The 24258-nt window shown below is 53.7% G+C and overlaps 1 protein-coding gene and 1 long non-coding RNA gene across 3 annotated transcripts in view; both read left to right on the plus strand.

Annotated features, from left to right (window-relative positions):
* The first annotated feature begins 4094 nt into the window (after nt 1-4094).
* Nucleotides 4095-24258, plus strand: part of PKN1 (protein kinase N1) — a 28494-nt gene continuing 8330 nt past the window's right edge. The window contains exons 1-9 of one of the 2 annotated variants that reach the window (XM_043466931.1): nt 4095-4331; nt 8951-9254; nt 11730-11881; nt 14012-14147; nt 17964-18109; nt 18298-18511; nt 19523-19717; nt 22078-22187; nt 22276-22419. In XM_043466931.1, the coding sequence (XP_043322866.1) occupies nt 4311-4331; nt 8951-9254; nt 11730-11881; nt 14012-14147; nt 17964-18109; nt 18298-18511; nt 19523-19717; nt 22078-22187; nt 22276-22419 (1422 nt within the window). In that variant the 5' untranslated portion in view covers nt 4095-4310. Of the gene's footprint in view, nt 4332-7742; nt 7797-8950; nt 9255-11729; nt 11882-14011; nt 14148-17963; nt 18110-18297; nt 18512-19522; nt 19718-22077; nt 22188-22275; nt 22420-24258 lie in introns of those variants that run through there. The other variant, XM_043466930.1, reaches the window with a different exon arrangement.
* Nucleotides 4341-5551, plus strand: LOC122440559. The gene is made up of 2 exons (XR_006269123.1): nt 4341-4512; nt 5354-5551. It is a non-coding gene; the product is annotated as an uncharacterized LOC122440559 (long non-coding RNA).

Consider the following 24258-nt stretch of genomic DNA (forward strand, 5'->3'; position numbering starts at 1 on the left):
GTAGTCATGTACAGATGTGAAAGTTGGACCATAAAGAAGGCTGAGTGCCAAAGAATTAATGATTTTGAACCGTGGTGCTGGAGAACTCTTGAGAGTCCCTGGACAGCAAGGAGATCAAACCAGTCAATCCTAAAGGAAATCAATCCTGACTATTCATCGGAAGGACTGATGCTGAAGCTGAAGCTCCAATGCTTTGGCCATCTGATGGGAAGAACCATCTCACTGGAAAAGACCCTGAAGCTGGGAAAGATTGAAGGCAGGAGGAGAAGGGGACAACAGAGAATGAGATGATTGGATGGCATCACTAACTCAATGGACATGAGTTTGAACACACTCCAGGAGATGGTGAACGACAGGGAAGCCTGGGGTACTGCAGTCCATGGGTTCACAAAGAGTCAGTCACACTTAGGGACTGAATAACAACAAAGAACCAGAGACCCAGCAGTGAACAAGACAAAAATCCCTGTCCTATTTTGTTGTTGTTTAGTATCTAGGTTGTGTCCGACTCTTTGTGACCCCATGGACTGTAGCCGCCAGGCTCCCCTGTCCATAGCATTCTCCAGTTAAGAATACTGGAGTGGGTTGCCATTTCCTCTTCCAGAGGATCTTCCTGACCCAGGGATCAAACCCATGTCTCCTGCTTGGCAGGTGGAATCATTGAGCCACTAGGGAAGCCCCTCCTGCCCTCTGGGAACTGACATCTTCCTGGTAAAGTCCGACAAGAAAGAAAATAGTCGTCAAACTTATTAAAATTTGCAAGGATGAAACAAGTATGTGAAGGGTGGAGTTTGGTAGAGATGGGGTGGGCCTTGTTCTGGGTGGAGATGCAGTCAGGGAAGACTTCCTTAAGAGGGTGACATTTAGACAAAGATGGAGACGAAGTGAGAAAGAGAGAATGCCAAGATGAGAAGGAAAAACATTGCAGGCAGTGAGAACAGCCAGTGCAAAGGCCCTGAGGTGAGAATCAGCATGGGTGAGGAGGCTATGCAGCCAGAGTGGAATGAGTGAGGGGATGTGGGTGGGAGACGAGGGCAGAGGAAGAAGGATATACCAGGTTCTACCTCACCCCCCTCTGGGCCTTTTTGCTTCCACTGTTCCTTCCACCACACACACCTTTCTTCTCTATCTATTTGGCAATTTCCTAATTTGTCCCTTAGTGCCAGCCTTTCTGCCTCCTCTACAATGAGGCAGCTGTCCTCCCAAGGCATTCACTGGCTGGGTTACCTTTCTCCTGACAGCTCACACGCAGTGCATTTACTCCTTCCACAAAGATTGAGTGAGATTAGGCCAGTTACTGGGAAATTTCAGAGAGGAGTGATACTTAAAGAAAACAGGGGCTTCCCTAGTGGTCCAGCAGTTAAGACTTCACCTTCCAATGCAGGGGGTTGTAGGTATCATCGGGCAGCTAAGATCCCACATGCCTGGTGGCCAAAAAACAAAACATAAAACAGAAGCAGTATTGTAACAAATTCAATAAAGACTTTAAAAATGGTCCACATTAAAAAAAAAAAAGGAGAGCCATGGGCCAGAGATGACAGGATATGGAGGTGCTCTGGGAAGATCTCTCAGAAGAGATGACATACAAACAGAGACCTAAATGATCAGAAGAGGCCAGACTTGGTGAGATGTGAGGGAAGGGCATTACAGACTGGGGAATAGCCAGTGCAAAGGCCCTGTGGTTGGAAGTAAGGTGAGAATATTTGAGGAACAGAGAGAAAGCCAGTTTTGTTAGATGGGGGTGAGGGAAGTGGAGGGGGATGTGGCTGGACAGGTGGGCAGAGGCTGGACTGGACTACCTTGTAGGCCAGATGAGGAGTGGTGTTTTTCCTAAGAGCTCCAGAGTGCCAGAGACAGGTTTTCCAGCAGGCAGAGGTGGGGGGTGGTGGGGGTGATTTAGGGCTTCCAAGGCCCTGGAGAGGACTGGAAAGAGGCCAGAGGAGGCACAGGGAGGTGTTGGTGCAGTTATCATATTTGGCTGAGTTTATACAATAAGTCCTTGGTGTCCCTATTTCAAGCCCAGAGTGAAATTTTGTTTCCAGTGCTACCGAAGTCCCCAGTGGGTACCGATAAATATTCACTGAGTAAATGAATGCCGGAAGGTTGGAGTGAGACGTTGGCAGGGTTCCCCAGCTCTATCCAGGGAAGCAGCCTGGAAACCTGGCAGGCAGCAGAGGGCCCTTCCCTGGATAAGGTGGTGGACTGGCTCTCAGCCTTGCTTGGCCCCATCATCCCCATCTGTAAAATGGGTGGGCTGGAGAATTAGAGGAAGACGCAGCAAGGACCATAAACATCCTGACTTTATAATTGGTGCTAAGTCGCTTCAGTCATGTCTGATTCTTCATGACCTTGTGGACTGTAGTCCCCTCTCCCCACTCCTCTGTCCCTGGGATTCTCCAGGCAAGCATGCTGGAATGGGTGGCCATGCCCTCCTCCAGGGGATCTTTCCGACCCAGGCATGGAGCCTGTGTCTCTTGTGTCTCCTGCATTGACATTCTCACTAGCACCACCTGGGAAGCTCATTGAGGGTGAGGGGCCTGAGTTTCCTCATATTTAAATCAAAAGCAAAAGAGCTGGCTCAAAGGTTTCTTTAATTCAATGAATAAATATTTGAGGAACTGCCAGGAAACAGGTGTGGCTGCAAAGAGTGAGTAAGGGGAAGAGGTGGGAGAAGAGGAGAGAAGGAAGGTGAAGGGCCTTGTGGGTTGCCGGTAGGACTTTGGCTTTTACTCTGAGGAAGGTGGGAGTCAAAGGTGGTTCTAGGCAGAAGTGGGACATTACCTGGCTTAGACATTCCTAGACACCCCTGGGTTGTTGTGGGGAAGAGAGACTATGAGGTCAAGGGAGGAACCCAGGGACCTGACAGGAGGCGATTGCACTGGTCCAGGTGAACGATGATGAAGATGGACCCGGTGGAGACCGTGGAGGGGGGAAGTGGATGGATTCTAGATTGGTATAATTTCTCCTCCTTCTCTTCCCCTCTGTTAACCACCACCACCACCACTACTACTCCCCAGCCCCAAAGAGTCGCCCAAAGGGAAGAAGAAAACACCCCGCCCCGATCTCTGGGACCGCGTATACCATGCAAAGCTGCGGGTAACCAAGGTAGCCTCCGGCGCTCTGGCGGGTCCCCGGAGGGCGCCAAGGCGGAGGAGCGCTCTCTGCCCCGCGCCCAAGGGACCGCAGCTTGGTTCAGTCACCGGGTTTGAAAGGGAGTGCCCGGTCTGCCACCAGCCAGGCTACATGCTCCAGGGACTCCGGAGACCCTGTAGAAGCTCCTCAGAGGTCTCCACCTTCTGCCTCCGACCAGGCACGAGTCTGCACGGTGGAGCGCCACCTGCACGCAGCAGCTCCAAAGAAGAGGCGTGTCCCCATTTAACGGAGGCGAAAACTGAGGATCAGACGCTGCAGGGCCCACAGCGAGTCCGTGACGGATTTAGGGTTCAAATCCCTTTACACAACAACGGCAAAACACTAAAAATCACAGCAGCTAACCTTTGTCCAGCGCTTACTGCGTTCACAGCACTTGGCATGCATTGTCTTATTTCATTTTGTCAACATGTCCAAGGGGTGGGTAGGTCAATCCTTCTCTCTCTCTCTCTCTTTTTTTTTTTTTTAACAGATAAAGGGCTGTTAGGTTTTGGGGACTCCCCCAAGGCATAGGGTGCTGGAATTTGAACACAAGTCTGCTCACAGCTTGTCTCCAGCCTGTGGGGGAAGTGCCGGTGCCCTTGAATGACAGTCCGTTCCAAGAAAGCCCAAACTTGCAAACACAGGGAGAAAATGAGTTGTTTTTGTTGTTTTGAGAGGAGGTCCCGGGAGGCCCAAAGGCCTCCACCGCCCCCCGCTTTAACGCGGCTCCCTCTTTTCCTTTGGGATCCCTCGCGCTCAATCGGGGGACCCGTGGGAAAAGGGAGAATTCCGAAAAAAAGAAAGGCGAGCGAAGCCGACCGCGCAGTTTCCCCTCCGGCGGGCGTTGCACAGCGGCTAGGACCCCGCAGCCCCGGGGGCCGCCGGGAGCCCCGCCCCCCGGCCCCTCCGGGAGCCCCGCCCCCGGCCCCGCCCCCTCCCCGGGCGCCGACCTCGGCAATCACGTGACCGGGCCCGGCGGCCGCTGGGGCCGGAGGGCGCGGCGCGCGGACTCGGCGGCCAGGCCAGGCGCGGCCCGAGCCGAGCAGGCCGGAGCCGGCCCTGCGCCTTGGGGGGGGCGTCGCGCCGCGCCCGCCCCCCTCCCCGCCCCGCGCGGGGCGCACGCGCGCTCCTCTCACCGCCCCTCCCTCCGCGCGGGGACCCCTGGCGGGCTGAGTGTGGACATGGCCAGCGACGCTGTGCAGGTAGGCGCACCTGCGTTCGCAGCCGCCCAGCGGCCAGCCGGCGCTGGGGACCCCCGCCCGCTCACCGCCGGAGCTCCCGGGATCGGGGCGGCCAGGGCGGGTCCCCACCTCCCCCGAGCGCTAGGCGCCCCCTCCCTGGGCCGGCGCCGTGGAGCCCGCGCAGTCTCCTCGGCAGGTGGAGGTACGCACGGGGGAGGGTGGGGGAACGAGAGGGGTCCTACAGCATCCCCAGCTCCGCCCTTCCCCGAGAATTAGAGGGGGCTCAGCGGCGGCTCGACTTCGGGTGTCTATGGCTAGCTGGGCATCCCGGTGCCAGTCGACCCTGCCGCTCGCTCCCTCTCTCCAGCGTTCGGTTCTCCGGCAGGTGCCGCTCCACCTGAGCAGGTGCCTGGCGCGATGCCCCGGGAAGGGCGCAGGCCACTCGCCCCGTTCCCCCTACCCTCCCCCACGCACAACAAAGCTCCGGCGGCACCCCCACCTCCGGACTGAGCTTTACGATGGTCGCGACGCTGCAGATTGGCACCTGTTGGCGGAAGTGCCAGAGTCACCTCTTTAGGTCTGGGGCCCAGGGACCCACACAGCCACTCGGCTGCCGGGTGGAACCTTATCCCGGGATTCCAGGTGGGGAGTGTCCATGTCAATGAACTGGGGGATTCTCTTTTACCTGGAATCCTGCCTGGACTGGGTCACCCCACAACCCACACATCAACACACACAGAGGCACAGGTGACTGACACCGACATGCCACCCACCCAGGGTCTCTCTGTGCCACCGTGTGGGCATCACAGCCTGGGACTCACCATCCCTGCCTGTGGCGAGCAGGACCAGAGTGACTTCTGAAACCTCTCCGGGTCAGTGACCCAAATCTGAGTCATGTCCTCTACCTCTGGTGCCCCCACTAGTACCTCATCAGCTCTCCATTGTCCTGTGGTCGCTGTGTAACTGGGTTCTCATCTCCTTCTGCACCTGCCCCCACATCCCCTTTGTGTTTCTCCCCCGTGACCCCCTGTCCCCCGCCCCAGTCCTGCTGATGGCCTGCCAGCCTTGCCGAGGAGCTGGGCGTATCTGGTGTTGCCGATCACACAAGGTCAGACCTTGGGGGCTGGGGAGGGCCTGGGTCCCTGCCTCTACCCCATCAGCCCTGGGAGGACAGTGTAGGACTCCCCTGGCACATGCATGCGTTTGGCATGTAGCAGACATGACCCGGATGGAGACTGTGATTCCTGGAACGAGGCTGGACCTGCGCCCTGGTCCCCTTTCCTGTCTCCTGCCTGCTGTCTTCCCCCTACCCCCCCCCCCCACCCCCACCCCGTTGTTCCTCTCATGGCTGCTTGGGTCTGCTACCCCTGTCCCTCTGTCTGTCCCAGTGTGTGTGCCTGTCTGTTCTGTGTCCGGCAAACGGATGTCCTGTCCGGATTCCAGAAACGCCCAACTCATTGAAATCTCCGGACATGGGGTCTAGATCCCTGGTCACTCTAGGAAGAGGGAATTTCTGGGAGGTGGACCCTCTGAACCTGGGCAGGCGGGAGGCGTCTTCTGCTTCTTGGAGGGTGTTGGGGATTCCCCAAGGCCAGGCCAGGCTCCTGATTCATGGGTTCATCTCGTTGGCCCTCAGGTGACCCCTGCCCTGGATAGGAGTGAGTCACCCAAGGAAGGAGAACCGGGGAGGCCCGGCCTCCCTCTCTTCCTCTGCATATTCTCAGTCCTCAACAGCTGGAGGAGGTGGGGCCGAGGGATCCTGCTCCTCCCTCCCCCCTGCCCCTCCCCCCTGCCCTCTCCTCCCCCAGGACTCCTCTGGTTGGAGCTGGCTCTGCTCCTGGCTGTACCCCTGCTCTGCCTGCTGGGGACAGGGTGGGGCTGAGTGGCCAGTGGGACCTGGTTGATAGCGGGTGGTAGTAGGTGACTCTGGGTGTAAATTCCAGAGCTGTCACTTCCTCACGGTGTGTCCTAGGCCCAGCACCATTCCCTCTTTGAGCCTTGGTTCTGCCGTCAAAATAATAATAAAAAAAAAAGTGTAGCCAAGAGGGTTTTCACGGTGAGGAAGGACGTAGACCAGGTCAGCCCCTTGCAGGTGGGGCTGCTGTGAAATCCTTACCAGTGATCATGGTCAGCAGTTCAGGGTGTGAGTCTGTGTCCTTTAATTCAGGGTTTCTAAAGCTCAGCACTATTGACATTTGGGGCTGAATCATTCTTGGAGGTGGAGGCTCTCGTGTTTACAGTGGAATGTCAAGCAGTTTCCATGAACTCAACCCCATAGAGCCTAGTAGCAGCCCCAGTTATGACAACCAACCCAGAATGTCTCTGGATATTGCCAGATGCCCCCAGAAGTGAGGTGGGAGTGTTGGGAATCCCCTCCGCCATCGAGAACTGCTGCTGGCATCCCTCTGAGTCTCAGTCTCCTCACCTGTAAAGTGGGAGGGGCAATATGGCAGCTGCTCAGGATACAAATGAGGGGTCAGGAGGATCATGGGAGTGACACTTCAGGCCTGAGGTAAATCTTCCCTGGAGGCAGCTGCCCTTGAAGTTGATTGAGAGCCAACCCCGACTTCCCTCATCTCTGAAATGGGGTCTCAGCGTGGCGGCAGATAATATACGCGGGGCTCTTCCTGCCTGGCTGACAGCTAACTCCGATTCTGAGCACTTGTTGGAAGTCTCAGTTCTGTCTCCTGCTGGCTGTGGGACTTTGGGCAAAGTTAGGTCACCGCCCCAGGCCTCGGTTTCCTCATCTGGAAAACAGAGTGATAATAGCGCCTCCTGGAATGGCATTAGTTGACCTGGCCTGCAGCTTGTAGTAACCGCCATGGTTCTTAATAAGCATACTTGAGCTTGAGTGGAGACACTCGCACCCCAGCCCTGCAGAGCTGTCTCCTCATGATGTGAGCCTCAGGGAGATACCGCAGGGCCGGCCGGGCCCCCCGGCCTCCAAGCTGTGGTCAGCAGCAGCAGGCAGCCGCGCTGAGAAGAAGCCGGAAGTTGGGACAGGAAGGGGGCAGGGCCGCCCATGTAAGCACTTGTGGGTGTTGGTGTATAAGTATATACAGGGGGTGGGGGGTGGGCACACACTGGCCAGCCTGTGATACCTGCACATGCCTGGAGGTGTATAAGAGTGTGTTGTGGGGAAGCTGTATACGTGGGGAAGGCTGCTCTTCATGTCCACACTAGCGGGCCTGTGTGTGTGTGCCTGCTGGGTACACCTGGGGCATCCTCGGGACAGGGAGCAGAGGGGCCACCCCTGGGATGACCCCAGAGAAGCAGGCTCAGCCCTGGAGTGGGGGCTGAGAGGAAGGTCCTCTTGATGCCCCAGAGCCCCAGAGCTGGCCTCCGCAGGGGTTGCTGGGAGCCAGCAGGAAAGAGGAAGTAGCAGGCGAGAGGCCCTGGCAGGGCCGAGGTTCAGGAAGAGGGCGGGGCCCTCAGCCGGGACCCAGGATGGCGGAGGCTGATCCCCCCTTGGACCGGGAGCTGGAGGTGGGGGCTGGGGTCCGTGTGGGGGAGGGGCAGCAGAAGAGGACCCCAAGTGGCACAGGCCGGAGGGGCCCTGCCCTCGGTACCTCTTGGTTTTGGACTGAGCGGAGGAGGTGGGGTGCTGGCTTTGGAGTTTTCTGTTTGAAAGATGAAACTGTTTGGGGCCTGTTGGGCTTCCAGGTTGGGGAAATAGAGGAGAAAGGGAACAGTGCTCTGCTTTTTAGGGTCCCAGTTGTAGACAACAGAAGGAGGGGAGATGGCGCTTGGCCCCAGGATCTCCAAGTTTGGGGGTACAGCAGGGAATAGACGAGGCCTGTCCCTGGGTCCTCCTAGTTTGGGGGTACAGCAGGGAATAGATGAGGCCTGTCCCTGGGTCCTCCTAGTTTGGGGGTACAGCAGGGAACAGACAAAGCTTGTCTCCACGCCCTCCTAGTTTTGGGGTACAGCAGGGAATAGACAAGGCCTGTCCCTGGGTCCTCCTAGTTCAAGGGCACAGCCATGAGGAGAAGGAACCTGCTCTTGGAACCCCAACCTTGTGGTTTGGGGGGCGTCACAGGCCTGCCCTTGATACTTCCTCATTTGGGGAGCAGCAGAAGGAAGATGAGAGCTGCCCTCAGGCCTTCCTAATGTGGGGCACAGGGAATGGAGAGGGGGCTTCCCTTTGGGACCTCCTAGTTTAGGGGGGCAGCAGAGAGGAGAGGGGGGTCTCCCCTCAGGACCTGGTCATTTGGGGGCAACAGAGGGAGACAAAACCTGTCTTGGGCCCCCCTAATTTGGGAGGACAGTGGAAGGAGAGATAGGGCCTGACCTTGGGGACCGCGAGCTGTGGGGACCCAGTGATGGGGCAGAGGAATCTGCCCTGCAGGATCCTACTGCATGAGGACAGAGGGAGGGAGGCTGAACTGTACCTATGGTCCTCTTGTCTGAGGGGACAGGCAAGGAGAAGGCCCTGCCCTTGGGACCTCACAGTTCGGGGGTGTCAGGAAGCAGGCACAGGGCCTGTCCCACCTCCCAGTTTTGGGGAACTGCCGGAGGACACGGAGCAGGCCCTGTGTCAGCAGGCCCCCCACCAGGAGGAGGCCGGGCCAGGCTGGCTGAATGTGGTCTGCACCCCCAGAGGCCCCCTGGCCCCACTGACCCTGCTCTGTCCCCTGCAGAGTGAGCCGCGCAGCTGGTCCCTGCTGGAGCAGCTGGGCTTGGCGGGTGCCGACCTGGCAGCCCCGGGGGTGCAGCAGCAGCTGGAGCTGGAGCGGGAGCGTCTGCGGCGGGAGATCCGCAAGGAGCTGAAGCTGAAGGAGGGTGCAGAGAACCTGCGGCGAGCCACCACCGACCTGGGCCGTAACCTGGGCCCCGTGGAGCTGGTGCTGCGCGGCTCCTCACGCAGGCTCGACCTGCTGCACCAGCAGCTGCAGGAGCTGCATGCCCACGTGGTGCTGCCCGACCCTGCGGTGGGCGCGCACGGTAAGCCAGGCCTCCCTGGGGTGGGGGGTGCGGGATTGGGGGCCTCCCGTGCCCAGGGCTCACCCACTGTGTCCCAGAGTGAGGCCAGCCAGCCCATTGCCACTGACCCCCAGGGAGACAGACTCGGTCACGGCAGCTTCCAGCCTGAAAATCCCATGGACAGCTGCTATACTGCTGACAAGTGCTCAGTCGTGTCCAGCGCTTTGCGACCCCATGGACTGTAGCCCGCCAGGCTCCTCTGTCCAGTGGAATTCGCCAAGCAAGAATACTGGAGTAGATTGCCATTTCCTTCTCCAGGGGATCTTCACAACCCAGGGACTGAACCTGCATCTCTTTCGTCTGCTGCATTGGCAGACAGATTCTTTACCAGTAGTGCCACCTGGGAAGCCCAAATACAGGCAGACCAAAGGCCCAAACCAACACACAGGGAAAGGTACACACAGTCACACCCACAGCTAGACAACCCCATAGGGCTTACACGGTATCACACAAATATCCAGACTCACAGTCACACCCACACCCGGACAACTCCTAAAGGCTCCAACTGATTAAAAAAATCTTTTAATTGTGATTAAAAAAACATGTAGTAGCACCTGAAAGTATAACAGCATTGTTAGGTGGCTATTGTTATTGCTTCTATTTAGACCCCATGTTTGTGACCCCATGGACTGCAGCCTGCTAGGCCCCTCTGTCCATGGGATTTTTCAGCAAAGAATACTGGAATAGGTTGCCATTTCTTTCTCCAGGATCTTCCCAATCCAGGGATTGAACCTTCATCTCCTGCTTAACAGGCAGATTCTTTACCACTGAGCCACCAGGGAAGCCCCTTAATCACCTATATTCCAATATAAAATAAAAGGTTTTGGGGAAAAAAACACAGAAAATTTATCATTTTTAAGCATACAGCTCAGTGGTATTGAGTATTTTCACATTTTTGTGCAAGGAATCTGCAGAACTTTTTCATCTTACAACTAAAAACAAAGATGTAACACACATCACATCAGTAGCCAGAGACCCTCACACACAGCCACACCAGCGCCCAGACAACTCTAAGGGCCTACCCTGTGGCTCAGCGGTAAAGAATCTGCCTGCAGTGCAGGAGATGTGGGTTTGATCCCTGGGTCGAGAAGATCCCCTGGAGAAGGGAATGGCAACCCACTCCTGTATTCTTGGCCTGGGAAATCTCATGGATAGAGGAGCCTGGCCGTCTACACTGCATGGGTTGCTAGAGAGTCGGACATAACTGAGTGACTAAACAATAGCAGCATTATTCTGTGAATACCCAGAGACTTCCATGCTGCCAACCAGCACCCAGATAAATGCACACTGTCACACCAACACATACACAAAACCTAAGGGCTCACACATGCTCACACCAACCCCCAGAGATTCAGACACACAGAGTTGCTGTCACAGGTGTTTACCAGCCCATAAACAGCCTGAATGGCACCCCACTCCAGTACTCTTGCCTGGAAAATCCCATGGACGGAGGAACCTGGTAGGCTGCAGTTCGTAGGGTCGCGAAGAGTTGGACACAACTGGCGACTTCACTTTCACTTTTCACTTTCATGCATTGGAGAAGGAAATGGCAACCCACTTCAGTGTTCTTGCCTGGAGAATCCCAGGGACAGGAGCCTGGTAGGCTGCCGTCTCTGGGGTCGCACAGAGTCGGACACGACTGAAGTGACTTAGCAGCAGCAGCAGCAGCAAACAGCCTGAGACTTAAACACACAACTGGACAAGACCTGAGACTCAGCACCACTTAGCCCAACACCCACGCACCACTTCGGTGTGTCAATAGCTGGAGGCTAACACTATCAGATCAACACTTGGAGATGATGAAAAAGAGTTCAGTCAACGCTCAAAAACCTCATCCTGCCACAGCTGTACCCAGAGTCCCTCTGATGGTCACACGACTCTCTGGAGACTCACACAGAGCTGCGACAACCTCCAGAGACACACATGTCCAGCTGTTCCAACACTCGGGCGCTGTCACACCAGTGCCAGGAGATCTGAATGCACAGTTGTGCTGACTGTAGCAGACATGTGCAGAGAGTCATCCCCATCACCCAGAATCTCACAAAGTCCTTCTAACACCTTGCATCTCACAGTTACACTAGCACCTGGGGAGACACACACTCAGTTATGCCAACACCCTGAAGGTCACAGACTTAACCACAGCCACACCCACTGACGCCTACACAACGCTGTACATCATTGGGGTATAGATACCTTCTCTACAAAGATACATACGGTCACACCAAGGACTCACACACACCTGTGTTCACTCACGCTGGTCCTGCCCCAGCCCTGAAAGGGTTTCCCTATGAGGGCTGGTGGGGAGTGGGCCCTGTGGTCCCTGGCTGCCAGCTCTTCCTCCTCCCAGGCCCGGGGTGGATCCCCTCAGCTGGGGCAAAACCACCTGGGCAGTTGGAGAGGAGGGCCGTGGTGACTCTGCCCCATCCACCCCTCCAGATGCCCCCCAGTCCCCTGGCACAGGTGACTCTGCCTGCTCCGCCACCAACCTGAGCCGCGTAGCCGGTCTGGAGAAGCAGCTGGCCATCGAGCTGAAGGTGAAGCAGGGGGCAGAGAACATGATCCAGACGTACAGCAACGGCAGCACCAAGGTGGGAGTAGCGTGCGTGCACACCCCCCTGTGTGCATGTACACCTGCGGGTGCATCACAGGCTGGAGCGTGGGGTGGGGGGCTGGGTGGTACCTCCGTCTGCCCCCCAGGAGGCTGGGGCACTCTGGGCTGGGGACAGAGGGCTCTGGAGTGACTCTGCAGCAGGACTGGAGTGTGGGCAGCTTGGGTGGGGGCAGATAGGAAACTGGATGACTGTGGGTGATGTCAGATAGACACATGGCAGAGACTCCCCCCCGCCCCATACTCAGTTACCCCCAGAGACAGGGCAACATGCAGCCTCCCACTGCTGGTGGCGTCTCTGACATGTACACACAGATCAACACCTAGATGCACACGTTACTGTTTAGTGGCTCAGTCGTGTCCGACTCTTTGCAACCCTATGGACTGTAGCCCACCAGGCTCCTCTGTCCACAGGATTTTTTAGGCAAGAATACTGGAGTGGGTTATTATTTCCTCCTCCAGGGGATCTTCCCAACCCAGGGATTGAACTCATGTCTCCTGCGTTGATAGGCGGGTTCTTTACCACTGAGCCACCAGGGAAGCCTAGATGCACACATACTATAATCATAATATCTAGAGACACACCCCATGGTCATAACAGCATCTAGAGACACACAGTGGCATATCACCACTGAGAGAAACACATATACCGTCACAACATCTAGATTCACAGCAGTAACAACGCTCAGAAATACATGGAGGATAAACCAGCAGTCACCTCTAGACACAGAGAGACACACACCATCATAGGACACCCGGGACACACAGCACAGGCCAATAGGACACCTGGACACACAGACACACACATCATCAGTTTTTCACACCCAGAGATCAGAGTAGTCACACAGACGTACCCCTAGTTGTACCAACACCAAGTACACAGTCACAGGTTTGCAGCAACACCCAGAGACACTTATACCCACAGGCAGAGTTAGACCTACAGCTAGAGACCCAGAGAGCACCCATGCCTGTGAGTGCACACACAAATGTGAATATTACACAGGAGGACACAGACCATGCAGAATTGTTTTTAACCTTTTATTAAGGTGTAACAAATGGACATCAAGTGCAGAAAACCTAAGTGTACAGCCAGGGAATTTTCATCTAGGTGCCCACTGCCCTTACTGAACTACAGAACCTTTCCTGTCCCCCAGAAGGGCCCTCCTGCCCCTTTCAGTCAATACCCAGTCTTCTTGCATCACAGATTGGCAGTGCCTGGCTTTTTAAAAGTTTATTTTATTTGTTTTTATTTTTGGGTGCTCTGGGACTTCATTGCTATGCTCAGGCTTTCTGTAGTTGTGGAGAGCAGGGGGCCGCTCTCTAGTTGCAGTGGCTTCTCGTCATGGAGCACAGGCTGTAGGGTGCGCAGGCTCAGTAGCTGTGGCTCATGGGCCTAGTTGCCCTGCTGCATGTGGAATCTTCCCGGACCAGGGATCGAACCTGTGTCCCGTGCATTGGCAGGTGGATTCTTAACCATTGGACCACCAGGGAAGTCTGTCAGTGCCTGGTTTTGAGCATAGCGCCAAGTTGATGGAAAAATCCACCACCAGTTCCTGGCACTTGTACACACATAGGGTCCTTGGCTTATGCCCAGTCAACCCTGTAGCTTGAACTGCACACACCAGCATTAGGACCCTGATTCCTGCAACTGCCTACAACTGTCTCACACCCAGTCACCCTTGGACTCACCCGTGTGGCTACAGGCAAGGCTACGCCCACCATGGGGAACACTCACACACGTACGCCATTCTAACAGCTGACAAATACAGTGCCTGCTGGTGCCAGGCACAGTTCTGAGCCCTGCACACAGATTACCTCCTTTAATCCTCAGCCCAGTGGTGGTTGGTGCTGTTGGTACTCCCCTTCCCGCAGATGAGCAGACAGACCCAGAGTGGTTGAGCGGCTTGTCCAAAGTCACACAGCTGTTAGGTGGCAGCTGTCAGGATTCACATGCCACAGGCTCCATCTCCCTTCAACACCCAGGAACACGTTCTGTCATACCCACACATGAATGCTTTGTCATCCAGAGCCTGCCTGGGGTGGACACCAGGATGGGTGGTCAGACCCCCACCCGCCCAGTCTTCCCCTCACGGCCTGTCTCTGCCATCAGGACCGGAAGCTGCTGCTGACGGCCCAGCAGATGCTGCAAGACAGTAAGACCAAGATAGATATCATCCGCATGCAACTGCGCCGGGCACTGCAGGCCTGCCAGCTGGAGAGCCAGGCGGCCCCAGACGAGGCTCAAGGTGAGTCCATCACCCTGAGACAGCCTCCCCTGCATTCCACCTTGCAGTTCAGCTCCCAGCCCCACAAGGGGTCCCTTTCTAAGGCAGGGAGGTGGGTGCTGTGACTCACCATGCTAGAATGCGTTCCTGACCCTCTCTGGGCCCCAGTTCCCCATTCTGTCCCACTCAGGATTTGCACGTGATCAGTTATTGGCAAACTACAGCTCTTGGACCAAATCTGCTACTGCCTTTTTTGGTTTGTTTGTTTTAGAAATACTGAAAACCCAGCCATGCCCATTCATTTACTGTCACCTACGACTGCTTCTGCATTGTGACAGTGGGGCCAAGTGGTGGCAACAGAGCTTGTGGTCCACAGAGACAAAAATACTTACATTTTGGCTCTTTAAAAAAAAAATTATTTATTTCTTCAGTTTTGGCTGTGCTGGGTCTTTGCTGCTGTGTGAAGGCTTCTCATTGCAGTGGCTTCTTCTATCGTGGAGCACGGGCTCTCGGGCTTTGGTAGTTGCAGCTCGTGGGCTCTAGCTCACAGGCTCAGTAGTTGTGCAGCAGGGGTTCAGTTGCCCTGCAGCATATGGGATCTCCCTGGACCAGGGATTGAATCCATGTCCCCTGTATTGGCAGGCAGACTCTTAACCACTAGACCACCAGGGAAGTCCTACCCTTTGGCTCTTGATGGAAAACATGTGTGGACCCCTGGGCTAGGCAGTCAGTAATAGGAAACTGTGGGAGTCCACAGCATGTGTGTGTTTCCTGTGTATCTCAGTGTCTGAATGCCTGAGGACGTCTCAACCCAATTGTCATCCTGAATTTGAGACAGGCTGCGTTGTATGCGTCAGTTCTCCAGGTCTCACGTGCAGGGGTGACTGTACTAGTGACGTTTGTCAGTGTTAATGTGGTATTTGCCGTGGGGACCAGAGTTTGTACACATGCCCCATAACTATGAGAGTTCCTGTGTTACCATGAGACTGCGTCAGCTGTTGGTGGGTGTTAGTGTGTCTGGGCTGCTCCACCACAATACCACAGACTGGGGAGGAGGGGGCATGTAAACAACAGACATTTACCTCTCACTGTGCTGGGGGCTGAAAGTCCAAGATCACGGCGCTGGCAGACACAGCGTCTGGTGAGAGCCCTCTTCCAGATTCATAGATGGCTGCCTCCTTACCATGTCCTCGCACTGTAACTTCTGGTGACAGCCTGATTTTGTCCCTGCAAGTGTAAAAGTCTTAATGACCATCTGGGCACATGTGACAAAGGTCTTGGTGGGTGCTGCACGGCTGTGGGTGAGTGTGGCTGTAGGAGTGCTTCAGTCTGAGTCTAGGTCGTCATATGGGACCACAAGACTGTCCTTGAGAGCTACAGCCGTGGATAAGCATGACTGTGAGCTTGTGTCTGTGGGTGACAGGTTTCCTGTATCTAGGTGACAGTGTATCCCTGTGCCGGTGGGTGACTGGCTGTGTCCTCTCTTGGGCTGTGGCTCTGTCCCTGGGACTTCACTCTGAGCATGAAGTCAGCCTGTTTCCCTCTGACATTGTGTCTCTGTGTCTATGAGTATCGCTCACGCTACCCTGACTGTATGATGTCGTGACAGCATTTCTTATAAAGATGTTTTTTCAATGTGGATCATTTTTTTTGTTCTTCAAAAAAAATTATTTTTAATTGGAGGACAATTGCTTTACAGTATTGTGTTGGTTTCTGCCATACATCAACATGCATCAGCCATAACTATACATAGGTCTTCTCCCTCTTGAACCTTCTCTCCTGCTCCATGCCATCCCTCTAGGTTTCTAGGTTGTCATAGAGCACTGGTCTGAGGTGCCTGCATCATACAGCAAATTCCCACTGGCTATCTGTGTTACACGTGGTGGTGTATATATGTCAGTGCTGCTCCTATTCATCCCACCCTCTCCTTCCCCCACTGTGTCCACAAGTCCTCACTGAATTTGCTACAACACTGCCTCCATTCCATGCCTTGATTCCCCGGCTGTGAGGCACGTGGGACCCTCAGCCCCCAGCCAGGGATCAGATCTGAACCGCCTGCCCTGGAAGGCGAAGTCCTAACCACTGGACCACCAGGGAAGTCCCGTGCTGGCATTTCTTTGCCTGTGCCTTATCTGTGTGGCAGTGTGACTGTGTTGCCATGATCCTCCCTGGGAGTTTTGCTATTGTGTGACTCTGTCCCGACTCAATGGACATGGGTTTGGGTAGACTCCAGGAGTTGGTGCTGGACAGGGAGGCCTGGCGTGCTGCGGTTCATGAGGTTGCAAAGAGTCGGACACGACTGAGTGACTGGACTGACTGACCGACTCTGTCCCATTAGGGTGTTTATGTTTTGTGACTTTCCCTCTGTCCCTGTGACAGAGGGAGATGCTGAGAGTTGACAGGGTGTGTAGGGCTTCCCAGGTGGCGCTAATGGTAAAGAACCCGCCTGCCAATGCAGAAGACATAAGAACTGCAGGTTCGATTCCTGGGTTGGGAAGATCCCCTGGAGAAGGGAACGGCACCCCACTCTAGTATTCTTGCTTGGAGAATCCCATGGACAGAGGAACCTGGTGGGCTACAGTCCATGGGGTTGCAAAGAGCTGGACAGGACTGAAACGATAGCACGTAGCACAGCACAGACAAGGCATCTATCTGTGTCTATAACATCAGTCTTACCCACGTGACAGCGTCCCTGTGTGGCAGCGTGATGGCATCTTTGTGAGTGTGTGTGGGTATGTGTGTTCCAAGGCCTACACCTGTGACAAAGTGACAATGCCATTGTCACCCTCTGACAGTCTGATGACATCTATCTGACCCTGTTCCTGTTCCTCCAACTACATTGTATTTCATGGTGTGGGTGGTCACCATTCATTTACTCAGACCCCTACTAGAGGAAATGCAGTATCTTCCAATCTTTTGCTCTTGAAAAAAAACGCTATGAATAACCACATATAATACATATATCAAAGGAAATTCCCTGGCAGTCCAGTGGTTAGGACTCTGCACTTTATCTGCAGGGGAGGGGGTTTGCGATTCAATTCCTAGTCAGGGAACTAAGATGCCACAAGCTGCACGGTATGGCCAAAAAAAAAAAAAACCACCCAACATGTATAAGTACAAAGTTGTTTCTATGGGATAAAGTACCTGAACTGGGATTGCTAAATCAAAAGGTAGATACATTTATCATTCGGACAGAAGTCGCCAAACTGCCTCCATTGGAAAGCAACTTGTGTTCCCATCAGCAACGTGTCTGTTCCTAAGTGTGTGTTTTATTTTTATTTATTTATTTGACTGCACCGAGTCTTAGTTGTGGCACCCAGGGTCTTCATTGCATCATGCGGGATCTTTCCTTGTGGTGCACAGAATCTCTAGGTTGAGGTGTGTAGGCTCAGTAGTTGCGGGGATATGGGCTTAGTTGCTCTGGAGCATGTGGGATCTTAGTTCCCTCACCAGGGGTCGAACCTTCATCCACTGCAGTGGAAGGCAGATTCTTAACCGCTGGACCACCAGGGAAGTTCCCTAAATATGTGTTAAGTGTGTGTCTGTGTATAAGACTGCCCCTGGGTGGCAGCTTAACTACATCCCTGGGACGGGCTCTGTGGGTGATGGTGTCTGGATAAAAGAGCGACAGCATCCGGGTACATGTGTGGCTGTCTGCCCGTGGGTGACAGTGTGACTGTCCACATGACCCCCTACCTTGGGAGGAAGTGATGCTTGTTGATGGCTATCTGTCTCTGGCCAGTGCCTGTTCATACAGATGGCTGCATGTCTCTGGAACCAGGATGGTTGGACCCGGGGCTCAGGCTGGCCTCACTGCCTCGTGTCTCACGCCCACAGGGAGTCCGGACCTGGGGGCAGTGGAGCTGCGCATCGAGGAGCTGCGTCACCACTTCCGAGTGGAGCACGCGGTGGCCGAGGGCGCCAAGAACGTGCTGCGCCTGCTCAGCGCCGCCAAGGCTCCGGACCGCAAAGCCGTCAGCGAGGTGAGGGGCGGGGCGTCGGCCCGGAGAGGTGGGGCTTCAGCAAGGGGTGGGGATTCATGTTTCAAGTCGGACCCAGATGATTGGAGGGCTCGGGCTTCCGGGGAGGAGCTCCAGGTGGGACTTAGCCGGCCTGGGGGCGGGGCATGCCGGATCCCGCCCCCAGCCCGGCCAGGCTTCTCCCACCTTAGGCCCAGGAGAAGCTGACCGAGTCCAACCAGAAGCTGGGGCTGCTTCGGGAGGCGCTGGAGCGGCGGCTTGGGGAGCTGCCCGCTGACCACCCGAAGGGGCGGCTGTTGCGCGAGGAGCTCGCCGCGGCTTCGTCCGCAGCCTTTAGCGCCCGCCTGGCCGGGCCCTTCCCCGCCACGCACTACAGCACCCTGTGCAAGCCTGCACCACTCACAGGTGGGTCCCAACACCTCCCCCGTCTTGCCCGCTCCCGCCCCAAATCAGGACCCCACCCTCATAGCTCTAGACTCCTGCCCCTCTGATCCCCTAGCCGCAAGACCAGCCACTGGGATCTTCATTCTCCCTAGTCCTGGACTCCCATCCCACTGTCCCCTCCCTTCTCCACCCCAACCTTGTAGCCCTGGGCCCCATTTACTCACGCCAGACAGACCCGTGGGCCGTAGACTTCCCACCCCACCTTGCCCTCCCAGAGACTCTTGCCCTTGTCTCCCCATCCTTGATCCCTGGGTGGGGAAGATCCCCAGGAGATGGAAATGGTGACCCACTCTAGTATTCTTGCCTGGGAAATTCCATGGACAGAGGAGCCTGGTAGTCTGTAGTCCGCAAGGTTGCAAAAGAATCAGACACACACACACACACAGTGAGTCAGACACAATTGAGTAAGTAAACAGCAACAACAGTCCCATCTTCACTTTCCCCACCCCTCCCTGAAGGGCCCTGTCTTCTCTCTCCAGCCCAGGTCCTCGATTTCAGTCTCATAGTCCCTCACTCTCAGAATCCTCAGTCCTGAACCTCTGACCCCCCACCCCCAGACTAACCAACTCCTCTCTTCTTAGATCCGTCACTACCTCCCCAGACCAGTCCTACCATAGACCCCAGCCCCAGTGTCAGACCTCAGACTAGCCTACCAAATCCTACCTGGGACTCCCCAGTCCTACCTGGCTCACCACCGCCTGGACCTCCAGCCTACACTCTGAACTGCTTTTCTGTCACTAAACCTCAGCATCTAGAGTCCTTCCCCAGATTGTCCCACCCCTCCCCCTTGTCCCCTGTTTCTCTCTTCTGGGCACAGCCATCTCTGCATCAGACCCCCTGCCTCACCCCGATTGTCCCTCACCAACTCCCACTTGCATGCTGGCCACTTCTGCACACGTCCTCTTCACCTGCACCTGCTCCCCGCGTCCTGCCCCAGAGGTAACCCACCCCATGAGCCTGCCCCTCTCTCAGGGACCCTGGAGGTGCGTGTGGTGGGCTGCAGAGACCTTCCAGAGACCATCCCTTGGAACCCTTCACCTTCGGTGGGGGGGCCTGGGACCCCTGACAGCCGCACCCCCTTCCTGAGCCGCCCAGCCCGAGGTCTTTACAGCCGAACTGGAAGCCTCAGTGGCAGGAGCAGCCTCAAAGCGGAAGCCGAGAACACCAGTGAGTGGCACTGATGTCTGGGAGGGATGAGGTGGGGTAGGCTGGGGGTGGTCCCTGATTTCCCACATTGGTAACATTCTGAAAAAGTCGTTCGTCACACTCATTAGGATGGATACTGTAAAATAGAACAAGATAAAATAACAGCTGTTAGGGAGGATGTGGAGAAGATGGAAGGCTTCTACACTGTTGGTGGGAATGTAAAATTGTGTGGCCACCGTGGAAAGCAGCATGGCAGGTCCTCAAATAATGAAACATAGAATTACCATAAGATCCAGTATTCCTACTTCTGAATAGATACTCAAAAGAGTTGGAAGCCGGATCTCAAAGAGATTTTGGTACACACCCTTGTTCATAGCAGCATTATTCACAGTGGTCAAAAGGCAGAAGCAATCCAGTGTCTGTTGATGGATGAATGGATAAACAAATTGTGGTCCATCCACACAGTGGATTCCAGAAAAGTCTATTCTATAGAAATGGATTCTATTCTATAGAAATACATCTACAATGATGGTAAATTTTATGTTATGAGTTTTACAACAATGTGAAAAGAAGCGAATGCACACATTTAAAAGTATGAATAAAAGAAGAATAACACTAGAGTAACTGCCAATGTTACCATCACCCAAGTCAAAAAATAGAATTCTCTGGATTTTTCAGCCTTAAAAAAGAAGGCCATTCTGAAACATGCTGCAACATGGATGAACTTGAGTACATAAGTGAAATAAACCAGTTGTAAAATGACAAGTGGAATTCCCTGGTGGCTCAGTGGTAAAGAACCTGCCTGCCAGTGCAGGAGACATGAGTTTGATCCTGGAGTTGGGAAGATTCCCTGGAGAAGAAAATGACAACCCGCTCCAGTATCCTTGCCTGGGAAATCCCATAGACAGCCTGGCGGGCTACAGTCCACGGGGTCACAGAAGAGTCGGATACGACTTAGCAACTGAACATGGGGATGCTTCTTGTCTTTTTGTTGTTGTTGAGTCACTAAGTTGTGTCTGACTCTTTTGCGGCCCCATGAACTGTAGCCTGCCAGACTCCTCTGTCCATGGGATTTCCCAGGCAAGAAAACTGGAGCGAGTTGCCATTTCCTTCTCCGAGGGATCTTCCCCACCCGGGGATTGAATCCCTGGGTTCAACCCATGTCTCCTGCGCCTCCTGCATTGGCAGGCAAATTCTTTACCACTGAGCCACCTGGGAAACCAATAAGTAGTATAAGATTCTACTTATATAAGTATCTACATTGGTTACATTCATAGAGATGGAAAGAAAAGTGGTTGCTAGTGGTTGAGGGGGAGGGGAAAACGGAGAGTTATTATTTACCTGGGACAGAGGAAAATGGAGAGTTATTGTTTACCTGGGACAGAGTTTCAGTTGGGAAAGATGAAGAGTTCTGGAGATGGATGATGGTGATGATTACACAACGGTGTAAACGTACTTGGTACCACTGAGCTGTGTACTTGAAAATGATAATGATGGTAAATTTTATGTTATGTGAGTTTTACCACAATGTGAAAAGAAACGAATGCACACATGTAAAAGTATGAACAAAAGAAGAATAACAATAGAGTAACCGCCTGTGTTACCACCACCCAGGTCAAGAAATAGAATTCTCTGGAAGTCCTCTCATGCCCCCTCCTCAATTCCAGCCCCTTCCTCTGTCCTAGAGGTAGCTACTCTCCTCACTCTTACCGTTATCATTTCCTCGCTTTTCTTTGTAGTTTTAGCACCCATGTACCATCTCAAAGCAATGCAGTTTAATTTGCCTGTGTTTGAACTGCACATATGTGGAATCGTACAGAATGTATTCCATGGTAACGGCTGCTTTTATTCAACATTGTGTGGGAGACTTATTCATACTGTTGCATGAAATTATACTTCATTCATTTTTAGCCCGGTTTAATTGTCTTAGACTGAGCCATATCAAATTGCTGTCTTTTTTTTTTTTTAGGTAAAAAATAGTTGACTATAAGAGATTTCATGGTTTAGCTAATAACCCTATATTACCATTTATATGTTAATTCATAGACAAATGTTTCTAGTTTAGAGCTGTTACGTAGGCATTATATTTATGCATCTCCCAATGTATACTTGCTGGCATTTTTTTAGAGTGAATACTTAGGAATATATTGTTGGAATTTATATGTAGAATAAAAGTGAATTTGGATCCCTGCCTCACACCACACACCAAAATCAACTGGAGATGGATTGAAGGGCTTAATGTGAAAGGCAGGACTGTAGAGCTTGGTCAGATAGCATAGCAGAATATTATAGGGGAAGAGAGGATTTCCTTATTAATAAGATATAAGAGATTACCCTCCTCCCCAGACTCTCCTGACACCCTCCCCTCACCCCTGTTCCAGATGAGGTGAGCACTGTGCTCAAGCTGGATAACACAGTGGTGGGACAGACATCCTGGAAGCCATGTGGCCCCAGCGCCTGGGACCAGAGCTTTACCCTGGAACTGGAGAGGGTGAGTTAGGCTGGGGAGTGAGAGGGCTGGGAGAAGGCGGGGCCTGGGGCCTCAGGCACCCCAGGTGACAGCCCTCTTCTTCCCTCAGGCACGGGAACTGGAGCTGGCTGTGTTCTGGCGGGACCAGCGGGGCCTGTGTGCCCTCAAATTCCTGAAGTTGGAGGATTTCTTGGACAACGAGAGGCATGAGGTGCAGCTGGACATGGAACCTCAGGGCTGCCTGGTGGCTGAGGTACGGCCTGACCCCCACCCTGAGAAAATGCTTTTTTTTTGGGCTGTGCTGGGTCTTCGTTGCCGCTCGGGATACTCTCAAGCTGCGGCACATGTGGATTTCTAATTGCACTGGCTTTTCTTGTTGTGGAACATGGGCTCTAGGGTGCATGGGCTTCAGTAATTGCAGGACATGGGCTCAATAGTTATAGCTCCCGGGCTCCAGAGCGCAGGCCTAGCAGTTGTGGAACACGGGCTTAGTTGCCCTGCGGCATGTGGAATCTTCCCGGACCAGGGATCGAACCCGTGTCTCCTGCCCTGGCAGGCGGATTCTTCACTGCCAAGCCACCAGGAAAGCCCAGAAAAAATGCTTTTTGTGTCTCTTTCTCCTGGTTTTCCGGAAGGGGAAGATGTGTTTTCCCCTTAGTCTCTGAACCTTGATGGGAAAGTACATATAATTAGTCCCATGATGCGTGACTAAACTTGGGATTGGTTTCGTTCTGAAACAAGATATTAAAAAAAAGAAGAAACAGCAAAATGTTGTCAAGCCAAAAAAGGAAAACCAAGCAACGTATCATGGGGATTGCTACGAGAGCCACAGTTGAGCAGAGAGATTCCTTCCCCAGTGCCGTCAGGGTGAGGGTCCTCATGAGGGGAGCCCACGCCCCACCCTTGGCGCAATGGACATTTGGGCTGGATCGTTCTTGGTTGCAGGACTGCTCTGTGTGCTGCAGGGTGCTGAGTCACATCCTCCGTCCCCACCCATGGGATGAGATGCTGGTAGCAGCCCCGCACAAGTTGTGACAACTAAAAATGCCTCCAGACCGGGCCAGCGGCCCCTGATTGAGAGCCCTTAGTCTAAATGACATTCCTAGCTGACCCCTTGTCGTATGGCCATGCCCTGTCCTAAGTGCAGTGCTGGCACTGATGTATAAATCCTCACAAGAACCCGTGCAAGAGGGACCGTGATTAGTTACGTCTGACAGAGGAGGAAACTGAGACACAGAGAAAGAAAGTCATCGGCCCCGTCATTTAACCAGAATTATTCTCAGAAATTCTTTAAATTTGCCCCTAAAATACTCATGTACACTGTTTTATGTATTGGGCTGAACAGGAAGTTCATTTGGGTTTTCTCATAAGATCTTATAGAAAAAAAAAACTTTTTGGCCAATCCAATACACAAACACACACACACACACACACACACGCACGCACGCGCGTATATGAATTGCTTCCCTGGTAGCTCAGATGGTAAAGAATCCGCCTGCAATGCAGGAGACCTGGATTCAATCCCTGGGTTGGGAAGATCCTCTGGAGAAAAAAATGGCAACCCACTCCAGTATTCTTGCTTGGAGAGTTCTATGGGCAGAGGAGCCTTGTGGGTTGTACAGTCCATGGGGTCACAAAGAGTCGGACACAACTGAGTGACTAACACTTGCATTTCATATGTGTGTGTGTGTGTGTGTACATATATGTATGTATTTATGTATAGATATATCTCCCCATGTCCTTAACCCTAGGGGCAAATTCTTTTTTTTTTTTTTTAATTTATTACTTATTTTGGCTGTGCTGGGTCTTCATTGCGGCTCTTGGGCTTCTCTAGTTGTGGTGCCTGGGCTCTAGAGTGCTTGGGTTCAGTCGTTGCAGTTTGTAGACTTGATTGCCATATGTGGGATCTTTGTTTCCTGACCAGGGATTGAACCTGGGCCCCATGCATTGAGAGTGTGGAGTCTTATCCACTGGACTACCAGGGAAGTCCCCACCACTTGCTTAGATTTTTAAATACTAGTTTTCTTTGCAGAAAGATCAGACCATGTGAAAAAGATCAGAAATGTGAAAAAGAAACAGAATTCCCAGTGTA

This window comes from Cervus canadensis, chromosome 4, assembly GCF_019320065.1.
Source record: "Cervus canadensis isolate Bull #8, Minnesota chromosome 4, ASM1932006v1, whole genome shotgun sequence".
Classification (NCBI taxonomy): domain Eukaryota; kingdom Metazoa; phylum Chordata; class Mammalia; order Artiodactyla; family Cervidae; genus Cervus; species Cervus canadensis.